The sequence below is a fragment of the Agelaius tricolor genome, unplaced genomic scaffold (assembly GCF_023055355.1).
Source record: "Agelaius tricolor isolate 1412-34295 unplaced genomic scaffold, bAgeTri1.0.p SCAF_1, whole genome shotgun sequence".
Classification (NCBI taxonomy): domain Eukaryota; kingdom Metazoa; phylum Chordata; class Aves; order Passeriformes; family Icteridae; genus Agelaius; species Agelaius tricolor.
This window is the reverse complement of record NW_027269261.1, coordinates 54,284,925-54,297,111: the sequence shown is the minus strand read 5'-3', so window position 1 is coordinate 54,297,111 and position 12,187 is coordinate 54,284,925. Positions and strand designations below refer to the sequence as shown.

General features: G+C 40.8%; 1 protein-coding gene across 4 annotated transcripts in view; it reads left to right on the top strand.

Annotated features, from left to right (window-relative positions):
- The window catches only part of ARID1B (AT-rich interaction domain 1B), a 324,781-nt gene that overhangs the window by 261,336 nt on the left and 51,258 nt on the right, over positions 1-12,187 (top strand). For all 4 annotated transcript variants that reach the window (XM_071434924.1, XM_071434914.1, XM_071434939.1 and 1 more), the window contains one exon: positions 3,825-4,152. In XM_071434924.1, the coding sequence (XP_071291025.1) occupies positions 3,825-4,152 (328 nt within the window). The remainder of the gene's footprint in view (positions 1-3,824; positions 4,153-12,187) is intronic.

Below are 12,187 nucleotides of genomic sequence, written 5' to 3'. Positions count from 1 at the left end.
CCACACTTCTGTGTGTCTAGGATACAACACAGGAGCATACACTACAGAAGATTAATTTTAATTTTTTATTAAATCCCAGCATTTTCCTGTCCCCAGGAATTAAATTAAAAAAAAAAGCAGAGTGAGGATGGAAGTTGTTGCTGAAAGAATCTCTTTGGTTTGTATTTGGGCAACATCTAGCTCAAGGGCTAATGAAGCTCTGGTCTATGACCTGAGCATCAGACTGCTGCCACAGCAAAATGTCCCTTAAATGCACTCTGGAGAGCAGTCAGATGCCGTAGTCAGTTGGATCTTTTAAGACTGGGGCAGAGAAAAGCTTCCTGTGAAATCAGTAAAATGTCTCAGAAATGCATCCTGTCTTCCTAACCCTTCCTACTCAATTCAGCAGTAAAGCTGTTCTGTTGGGGTATAACAAAGAGAGAAATCAGTACTGAATTTGTTTGAACTGCAACCCCAGAGCTTCACTGTAAGTTAAACCCCCTTTTGCTTGTGATAAAGTAGTATGAATTGAATATTTGTGCTTTTAATGTTGGACTCATTTCACAAAAGCACTTTGTGTATGGTTGCCATTGATTTTAATCTCAGATTTTAATTAAAATAGTAGCACTTAAGGATGAGATGCCCTGTGTATCTTGAGGGTCTGGACCTCTGAATCCAGACCCATGTATGCAAAAGTCTGTGGAGCTAAGACTTAAATATCAGCTGTATCTTACTGAAGTCCCCTAGGTGAAATAGTTCAGAGGAATTCAGAACAACACATTTAAATTGGCTTTAGAAGAATAGCTTGATGGTAAAGTGCACATGTAAAAAATTCTAGAGCTATTCTAAGATAGTCTTTTTAATACGGTGAATCTGATCTATGTCTAAAGCAGAGAGCAAAGCTAACAGGTAGTTCTCAAATCTCCCTCTTTTTAGTTTGCCTAGAAATGGCAAGATCTCAGAGCACTTTGTTCAGCAAACCTGAACAAAGTGGACCAGAGTTTCAGCAGTAAGTATGAACATCTGTCTTTGGCAGGTTGTTAGTCAGTTTTTTTATACTTTATCTTCATTACACTTTTTTTCCCCCTTCTTGATTCTTCTTACAGCATTGTTTTTTCTCATGCATTAGAGATGTTGTCTCTCTTGGTACAATTCTACTCTGCCAAAGGGGAGCTGGAATCAAAAATCCCTCAGATATGGAGGGGAGGAGTTGTTCAGTAGTACTGTGCAGCCGCTGTTGCCAGGCTTGTACCCACTTGAAAAGTGTGGGCTCTTGAACTTGGCTGCCTGACACGTCCAGCTGATGTGGGCTGGCCTAGCATCTGCTGCATTCATTGTGTTTAATGCTGCATCCATCTGTTTTCTGTCAAAGCCACTGCCAACAAATTACTAATCTATTAGAGAAACATGGAAATAAGATTGCGCTCCTCATTCCTGGCAATTCCTCTTGTATTTTGTTTGGCTTTTATTTTGCCCTTTTTTTTTCCTGTGGTCTGGGAAAGGTATAAGAATAGCTAGTATTTGAGGTATTGAGGAAATGCTTAGGGAAAGAAAAAGATGGAAAAAAACATTGAAACTTGTTTTCCGTACTAAAAGGATACAACTTCTCTGTGTATCTTGTATCCCTGCAGATGAATGATTAGGAGCTATTTTAACTGAGCCACATATTTTTATGGAGAAGATTCCACTGGTTTTTCTGTGTTGTGTGTATGCTGGAAAAGCCAAAGAACATAAGATTACATTTTTTTGTCCCAATTCAAAATAGCATGAAAACAGTAGTAGTGTTTTAGCATTGGGGTTTGCTCCTCCATACATGCTGCTGAATGTACTTTGTAGACCCTAAATGACAAAACAAATTGTCTTTATGTAAATTGGACTGACAGTAGCTCCCAGTGATCATGGATGTCAGGTCTGCTAGCCTAGGGAGAGAATTTGCTTCACTTTGGGAAGTAGTGTTACTAATAGCATGTACATAAGATGTGCTAACTGCTGTGCATAATCTTTGAGTGCATATATACACCATCCTGCTGTATTACTTTTTTTTTGCACAAAGCAACTGGAAACCCAGAGCAACATCCAAGTTGTGTGCTGTTGCCTGTAACACATAGCAGAGCAGTGTGAAACTAGTCAGCCCTTCAGTCTGTAGTCACTTATGCTGGATCAGATGCATGCCTTGAGCTGGTCTCAGCAACTGAAACTCTGGCTGGGGGTGATGGCTCACTGAACAGAGAATAGTTAGCTGCCAGCAGCCAAGCCCAGAAGAGGAGGAGAAGTGACAGGGCAGTCTTAAGACAGCATAAAGCTGAATCTGGAGCCTCTCATATCTGCTGAACCACATATTGGGGATCCTTCTGTGAGGACCCCCAGGCAGTAACTTGGATTTTAAAGCAGAAGAGGATGGTTGCTTCTCTTCCTTGGGAAGCCTAGGTCTCATACATTCTCGCCAAGGAGATCTTGTAGTAGAGTGAGTCAGTTACAGACTGGAGAGGAGATTAGCAAAAGCACAGCAGCAGGAGCATATGAATTAATTATGTGTGCATTCAAATGATGGATGAATATGTTTATTTTAAATACAAACGGGAGTTGAATGCCACCAACTCCTCTGCCTGGTAGCTGAGGCCTGAGGAGAGGCGTGGCTGGTCTGCACAATCACAGGAAGAGTCCAAGGACTTCTGCCTTCAAATAAGCGTGGGAATATCTGAGAGTAGTGAGGAAACTCTGCTTTGTGGCATCCCACAGGGAGGGAATGGGTCATGTTTCCACTAATCTGGATGAGATGGAAATGAAGACAAGTCAAAACTGATGACTGAGTAGTGCAATGTGATACGTTTCCTAAAATAGTTTTCCATCATATCTTTAGCTTTCTTTTTTTTTTTTTTTCCCTTTTTCTCATGCTGCCTGGGTTTGTTTCTGTAACACTGCATGCTGTATACTCGATTTTTCTTGAGATTTCAACGTGGCAGGAAAATCAGCACTCAAATGAGTTAAGCTGCTGCAAGCGGAGCACTTCACTCTAGTGACAACACAGATTGGGTTCAGCCAGGTTTTCATGCTGTCCTTCTTAAAGCACCTGCTTATATGAGCATCTTTGTACTGTTGCTGCTTACTTGTAAGACTAGTTTTCTCAGAGGAGTTGCACTGTAATCTACCACTCCTTATGCTGACATAGTCAAACTGAACTTACTAGAAAAGCAGGATGGGATCTTTCTTGGACCCCAGCAGTCGTCCTCACCAGTCCACACCAAATAATCTCTGTCTTAAATGGGTAGAACAGTTAGGAGCAAGAAGCCTGTTGCTGAAACTGCAGAAAGACAAAGGAATGAGAACATGAAATTACAAAAATAAGACTCTCCCTTGAACTTACGTAATGGGCTTCTTACATGCCACATTTATCTCTACTGCATAAAGCAGTTGTGTATGCTGTGCCGTGCTGTTACCCCTCTGGAGGGGTTATTTCCTGTTGCCTTGTAATTTACATTAGACAGAAAATGTTTGAGGGTACATAAAAATCAAGTTCATAGGATCATTCAGGTTGGAATGGTGCTCAAGAGCTGTTCTTGGCTGACCTTGTATTTAAATCAGGGTCAGATAAAGGATCAGACCAGGTTACTCTTGGCTTTATCCAACTGGGTTTTGAAAACCTCCATGCAGGGAGTCTGCATAACCTCCTTGGGCAGGTTGTCACTGCTTCTCTGTCCTGGTGTAAAAGCGTTGTCCTGACTTTGAGGCCAGCGTGGGTCACTTTAGTTCACATGTGTAAGTTCTGCAGCTGCCAACTTCCTAAACAGAAACATTTGCTCAAAAGTTTTAATGTTTTTCTCTGTGCTTTTTATCATTTTGTTCAGGAAACTACTCCAGACCACCGACGTACAGCGGTGTCCCCAACACAAGTTACAGCGGTCCAGGACCTGGCATGGGTATAAATGCCAACAGTCAGATGCATGGACAGGGGCCAAGCCAGCCTTGTGGTTCCATGCCCCTGGGACGGATGCCATCAGCTGGGATGCAGAGCAGACCATTTCCTGGAAACATGACCAGTATGACCCCCAATTCTCCTGGCATGTCTCAACAGGGAGGCCCTGGGATGGGCCCACCCATGCCAACTGTGAACCGTAAGGCACAGGAGGCGGCTGCTGCAGTGATGCAGGCTGCTGCCAACTCCGCTCAGAGCAGGTATGCATTCAGGTGAAAGGAGTTTAAATAAGTAGGAGCATTTTCCTTGTCATTTCTGAAGTAACAGCACTGTAGAGGTGTGTGAATGTGCATTTATACGTGTTCTAGCTATGCTCTTATCTCTGGGAGGAGATGGTGTGTCCGAAGAATACTTTTTCTTAATCATCTCTTTTTCTTGAGGAGCCCACTGCAACTTTTAACTTTTTTGAGTTTTTATAATTTTTATCTCTTGTAAAGAGAGGGCCAACATGTCCTCAGCAGCTTACCCCTGCCAGAGAGTAAGGAAGCCTGTGAAGCTGTGCATCAACTCTTGCATCTACTACTCATGTTTTTAACAGCAGTGCTGATGGCAGTTCTCTTCTGTGGGATGTTCTTGCTCCCAAGCAGGCCTGCAGAAGGGCAGAGAAGGGCAGGCTGAGGGGAACAGCTGGAGGGGAGAGGCAGAGGGAGACATAAAACAATATGTAGTTATCTGGAGTTGAACCTGCCACTTGTGCATCCATAATAGAGAACCTGCAGACAGAACTGCAGCAGTTGGAGCCCTCCTCTGCCTTCTTGTCTCCCCTTTGGGCAGCATAGCTACATGTTGCCATTCATATATGGGTTTTGGTAAAAGATGCTTTGCTGTCCATGTCATTCTTAAAATGACTGAATATTTGCAATTAATTTTTTTTGGTGTAATTTTTTAGATTAAGTAACATCCACATTTCCCTGGACTCAAATAATTCCTGGCATATTTATTACCTTTTTCTGTTGCAAGAAGGTCCATAATGTTTGAGAATTACACAAGTCTAGTTGCACTCTTCTGATGAATGTGTTCATATGTGTGTGTATTGCTCACTGCATGTGCATACACAGATGCACATACATTCATCCAGATATTTATCATTCAAGACCAGTGTTTGTGGACAATAGAGTTGCTCTTATTCCAAGATGCAGTGTTAAACAAGAAATAGGAAGCCAGTGTGTCCCTGTATTTGTTACTTTCTTGCATTGAGAGCTTAAAAGGCAGGTGGCTACTAATGATAAGCAGCAGCAAACTTTTAAAACTATAACAGTTAATTTAGTGTACTTCATGTTCTTGCTCAGTAAAATAGAAACAGGCTCCCTTAAAGCAGACCATACCCCAGCAGATATCTGTGAACCAGCAGTCCCTTTCTTCTGTTGGTTGTTTTAACAGGCCTGTCTACTAGGATTTATGGAAGTCTGCTTCTGTCTGTCTGGTTTAGGCTATAAGCTGATAGGTCAGGCACGAAGGAATAAATAGGCCATCACTGCAGCTGCAGGAACAGGATTTCTCTATAATCATAGAATGAAAGGAAAAGCTCACGTTTGTTGGTCTTGACAGCAAGAAAAGACTTTGTGTTAAGTGGAAAGCATTTGGTTGTGATTCAACTTACACATTGGGTGTGCATAGTGTGTGATGTTTGATCAAAAACTGGGTTAAATGATTACCACTTCTATCTCACATTTTCCTCCCATGTAAATTTCGTAGAACTGCTTTTTCTTTCTAGCTTTGACTGGACAAAACTGCACCATTTTGGAGCATTCCTATCACATACTGCCCATTTCAGTGATCTGGCACCTATGGAAGAGCTGAGCAATCACTGAATCTCTATCACAAATACTGGCAAAAGGGTTATTTTTACACTGCAAATTGGGAGGAACTTGTCACACCACTCTCATGCTAGAGGTTTGCAAGCACACTGTTTTCCTCTTTGATCTCAAGTCAGCTGTAGGGGAGAAAGCATAATGGCTGTTGGCTATTCCTGCAAGTCCTCGAGACTCGCATATGGAAGGAATGTATTTGACATTGACTTGGATTTGTGATACAGATCAAATCCATAGAGGTTCTGCTTCAGGCCACCACACATTAGGTCACCTGCTTATCCAGTCTGGGGCTGGCAGACACACCATGTTTTCTTCACAGCACCTGAATTATGGCTGCACTCAAGCTCCCTCAGCACACCAGCCTGACCAGTACGGGTAGGCAGCAGTGTAAACTGGACTTGCTGTGGGACCTTGGCATTTTTTGAAAATGTTTGTGAACATCCCATCTGGCTGCTGAAGGACTATAAAAATCACATGAAAGATACAGAAATGCTTGCATTGTAGAGGGGATTTTAGTTTTTTGGATTCTTTTTGCTAATGCCACTGTGACAGTACAATGAAAATCTGCATGTCACTCACTCAGCACACCTGCATGGCGTTTGGCACAGCTCCATTTCCTTGTGCCTAAAAGGGACTTGAAGAACCTCATCACTGAGAAGCAATGAGCTGTCTCCTTCCCTGACCCAGGCGCCATTTTTTTCTCTTCATTTTTGGTGTTCTTGTCTGCAGCAATGCATGTAGCCACGTTTTCTGGACTTGGTGGTATTGTCACTACTGCCTAGGAAGAGAACTGCAACCCCCAAAGTGTGATCCTTTTCTGAGAGATGATGTACTGCAGGAGTGATTACAGGGCTTCTTAATGGGATTTGCAAGGAAGTTTTAGTACACTGTAGTTGATTTTGCATGTATTTGAAAAATTAGTCTCTAGAAGAATTTTTAGGAGCACTTAGTATCCCTTGCAAAACATTTGCCTGAAGTGCAACTACTGTTTTCTCACCAGAGTCCTCCACACTGATTTCTGTAACCATATGACAAGTTACAGAACCGGGAGAAAGTGCCTATGTTGGCTCCCAGCCTGTTGCTCTCTCACAAACAAGTCCATCTTCACCTGAGATTTAACTCTTATGGACTTCCCTGCCATCCTATTACTCCAGTTGTTACCTCTGTAGGAAATCTTTAATACCCAAATTATTGCTGTTGTCATGGCAGTTAAGTTTTAATTACCAGTTTTCTGTAACTGCTAGTTTGGTTTGTCCCTTAAAAACATTGTTCATATATGTGTACAAAAAATGCAGAAAGAAAAAAAAATTAGAAATCTACTGGTTATCCAGTTCAAAAAACAAAACTTAGTGAAATGGGAGAACACTCCCACCACACTACTTTACCTAACTGGGAAGACATCTACTCCTGTATGCCAACATGCATGGACAGTGCTCAGCCGTTTTCTTTGAATGTGTTGAGTTTATAAGATTCAGCTGTGGAGCTCAGAAAGTGTTGCATTCTTACTACTATAAAGCACCTTCCTCTGTGATGAATTAAGAATAAAATCAAATGGTTGTGTCATAGTCATGGTTACACAGCAGTATTTCTGTTCAAGTTGGTTGTGATCCACTTCAAGGTCAACTTGTGGACTCAGTAGCCAAGTATCAATAGGGGAGAGAAATTTATCTTCAGCTGTTAATCCACAGGCTCTGTCCTTTCCCAGCTCAGGAGTCTCATGTAGACACAGAATGCTGATTTGCCTCTGCCTTGCCAAGCCACACTAAGCAGCAGCATAAAATGAATTTAAATGGCATGCATCAGAAAAAAATCTCTTCCACTGGGGCACAAAATCAATGTTCATTAAGCAGGACAGGATGATCAGGATCTGAGTGTGTCAGCCTGTTACACCTAGGTATCATCCTCAGAGCAGACCACCACCCTTTTCATTAGAATAGATTAAAATCATATAAATTAAAGTGGTGGCTGTGGAAGATACTAGGTTTACACCATTTGAATTAGCCTTTGACCTCATCTTGAGGTCTGCTTTATGTTAAGTTTAGATTAATTTATACAACTACATAATATCTTCCCTGTAACCTAAAATCTTACTATGTGCTAGGCTGTCTTGTGCATGCATGCCAGGGCTTCCCAAATGATAACTGCCATGTCAGGCTAGAGAAAAGAAAGGTGTTTTTAAGATCTCTTCATTGAATCTCTTCATTGTTTCAAGCTACCCAGGGCGTTCAAGCTTGCTCTGAGTAAAAGTTCACAGCAGGCAATGTTAAATAAATCTCTAGTACCCTGTGTAGTAATTCACTTTATTTTCAGGAAGAGAGTGTGAAGGAACTACAAAACAGTGTTTTCCTTTTTATATTTGTCTTGTCTTGGTCTCAGTATAACCATTGACTGGTGAGGACTGTATGTTGAAGACCTAATATATCCATGGAAGAAAGTTGGTATTGACTGAAACCCCAAGGCTAGTTCTGCTGCAGGAGACTAGAACTCAGAGGAGACCTTAAAGGACCAGGTGGCTCCAAAAGATGTTTTATCACACTGTGATTCTTAGAACAGCACATATATTTATAGCGATAGATAAATGTTCCTGTGTGTACAAAACTGCATCACAATAAGCCTTCAGTAATAACAGTTTTAAGAAAATGAGATACTGTTTCCCCTGTTGATGTGAAAGGCAGCAAATTAGCCAATATCTTCTAGTACCAGCCAGTGCTGAGCTCCTCAGTTTATAGATGCCCAGTTTGAACCTTTGCAGGACTGTGTGTGCACTGTCTGTGATCTTTTGCTTCCAATGCAAGTTCTCAGTTTAAAACTGATTATCAGTTTGGCACCCAAAGTCAACAGCCATCTTTAGAGCTAGATGCTTGTCGCCATCACTTCCAGCACCTCTCGTGCTAGCAGTGAGTATCATTCTGAGCATGTCTTCTTAGCAGTTGAAAGTGTGACTGTGGTATATGGAAAGGTAAAAACATAGTTGTAAAATGGCTGGCTTGGATGCTGTTAGTAGTGGGGCCTTAGAAAATGTAATTTGGTGCTAGCTGGCTGTAGAATGTGCATCCAACTGGATGCTAAAATGAGCCTTTTGTTGGTGCAACTACAGTTATCAATACCTGAACTAATTACAACAAAATGAGTTTTGATGTGCCTACATGAGGAGCAGTCCCGTCTTTGAAGGCAGCCCCTTTGACCTCAATGTACCTTAATATGATTCTCAGGATTGCATGTTGCAATTTTGTAAATTAAAGCAATTTTTTTTATAGATTGAGTGAATTTAGAATTCACTGCCATTGATTTTAGAGGAGATGATTCAGACCCAGTGGTTTATTAAACTGAGGAATTGGGAACCAGTTTTGCTATTTGCAACCTCTGATCATTTTAAATCCTGGCCATTGGGTTGCTAAATTGAGGTGGATATTTACATTATCTTCTGTTGATCCCCACCTGAGAAGTGGTGTTCAGTCTCTACAATAATATGTGATGTTGCATTGCTTTGACATACTTCTAGGCATTCTAGAATGTGGTTCTGGTTCTAAATTGCTTAGCAACTGGTTAGATACCACAGCCTCATTGTAGTGTGGTGAGAAGAATTTAGTACATTTTTAATCAGTCATAAAACTGATCAAACAAAGCCGCACTGATATTAGAGAATTTCTGTTGTACAGAGAAACACAATTAGTGTAAATTAGTTTTAAAAGTGCATTCTAGATGTCTTCTTCTTAGTCTGTGTGTGTGTATACATGCACTTGCACACTTGCACACATCCAGGCACACTAACCTTCCATCAGCATTTCTCCCCTGCTTTGTATGTATAATTCATAATCCCGTGTTGCTGGTGCCAGCAAAGCACTTTTTCCATATTATTTTCTCCAACAGGAGGGTAATGCAGCACTGCTGATGGACTAGAAGGTACTGGTGAGGAAATATAATAATGGACATGGTGCATTAAAATGTCAAAAGGAAAATGAAGGAGGCGGAAATGGGGAATAAATTTTTTAAAAAGAATAATAATATAAATAAAACCCAGAACTGTTTTCGGTGTTTTACATCCTAGTGCCTGTCAGTTTTGTGCAGTATTTTCCAGTCTGGCCCTTTTGATCTTGAAACTTGGATTTAAAATTCTAATTGTGATTTTGAAAGCTGCAGTTTTGTAGCAGGAAATCTTGAAGCGCTCCAGTAAAACTTACCATCTTTAATCCCTGGAGAGAGTATATATTTTCCATTGTTTTCCCTTTTCCCCTTAAGCTTGGAGGTGCTGTTCTTCTCTGCTGGGAAGTTCGGTGGAGTGCAGGAAGGTTAAGTACTCATTCAAGTTTCTTTGCTTATTCAAACCAGGCTACTTCTAGATGAAAGGCTGCCAGCTGTGAAATCCCCAAAGTAAACTAGGCTAAGATAGGACTGGTAGCCATAATTGGAGCCAGTGCCTGCGTTATCTGTTGCCTTTGAAATAAGCCCCTGGCAAGAAAGGCTCTTTCTGCCGGGTCTTTTATTTAACATTCAGTCACACGGAAGGAGTTGCTCCTGTTCAAATTCAGGCCATTCACAGTTCTCCAGGCTCAAGCTGTCTGGTCATTTCCCCTTTGCTCTGCTCCTCCAAACAATCACAGGTTTCCTTTAGAGATCTTGATGGGTCACCCTGAAATGAGCCCCACTTTACTTTCAATTAGTGCTGCTCTAATATCCTGGTGGTACTTTCAGTCCATGAAACTAAATTTGGCTTCCAAAATAAAGTCCGTGTGTAGTTTCAGCAGAGTGAAGTGGTTTTGCTTCTTGGCCTAACTGGCTGTATTGTCTCTGAACCCCAAATACTCCGTGCTGGCTCCACTTGAGGCTGGACGAGATGCAGAAATAGCTGGAATATCTTCTCCCCATGCTAGGCTTCACTGTGATTTAAGGGGTAAAAAGTCCAAATACTAATGCTTACTGTAACTGTAATTTCTAAGGAAGCTATTAACCAGCATTGACATATTCCTCTTCTGAAGGACCCATGCTTCTTCCCTCTTCATGAGAAATAGTCATTTGTATCAAGCTGATTTTTTTTTTTTTTTTTTTCTTTTCCTTATGTTTTGCTTTACAAAGCAGAATCATGTATGGGTTTGTTCTATAATGTATTAGGAGAGAGGAAGTTCAGCTCAGCTTATATGTATTTATTATTGTAAGGGGAGAGCTAGAAATCTTCTGTGATAATTTTATTTAAATGGAGATGCATTTTATGGATCAGCTCAAAATTGCTGATAAAAGAGTGTAAGGATTTGAAGAAACTTTACATGCTGAGCTAACCAAAGCCATTTCTTGTGGGAGACTAAGAGAAATACATTTTTATCTGGAATTTTGTTTTACTAAAAGGTAAATCCATCATTTTGGAGCCCTCGTTGTCACCATGCTGCAGAGCTCTTGCAGGCAACCAGTGATTTGGGGAGGCATTTTTTTCTTCTTTGGACTCATCAATCAAGTAGACTGCTGTATGCTGTTCATGCCTTTAGAGATTAACCACAGACCTCAAGAGTCCTACTCTTTTCCTCCTTCAGAGAGTAACCATTCTTAAATTGTGAAAGAAGGAGTGTGTTGGGAAGGAAGCATGATTTTTAGTCATGAATGAGAATTTTCACTTACCTCAAAGACACTTCTAATTCGATTATTATTGTGTCAAGATTATTTTTGGCTTGATTTGGGTGTTTAGGAGATTCATGGCTCTCTGTAGAAAGACTAATTATTTTGAAACAAAATTGCAGTGTAGGACTTTGTGTAGCTTATTAACATTCTGCCTCTGGGTTACATAGAAATTCTGTACCTTAAAATATGATCTTTAGGCCATTAAGAATGCAGTACTTCATTAATTGATGTTGTATAAAGTTAAATGAGGGAGGACCTTAGATTGAACACTCTTTCTTGGGTGACAAAAACTATTTCAGATGAGGAAACAGTTTTCACAGTCTGTCAGAAGATCTACTAGTTTAAATCACAGAAGTGGTTTGAAAAAAAAAGCCAAAACAAAGTAGAATAGCCATCTGTTTAATGGGACTCATGAAGAAAGCTAATTCTGTGACTGTGCTGTGTGATTTGGCACATAACACTGTGCAAGTACAGTACTGTGATTGAACAGCCTGAGATTTTTGTGACAGAAAGGGAGGGACATAAAAAATGGCAGGAGGGTTTCAGGTTTTCAAGGCGGTTTAAGGTTCTTTTACAAGGGTGGTATTTGAGAGAAAAATAAACAATTTTTTGTTTTAGCTATGCTGCCTGGAGAAATGTAAATGGGAAGAGCCCTTCAGTTTGTTGATAAGTTCAGATGGAAACACCAATTCTAGCTGGACATAAAAGTAGCCTTGTAAGAATCACATTAAATAATAACCTAACAGCATGAGATTTTGTTAATGATGGCTGGCAATCTTACTAACACGTTAAATACCTGTTGCAGTGGCCACAGTAG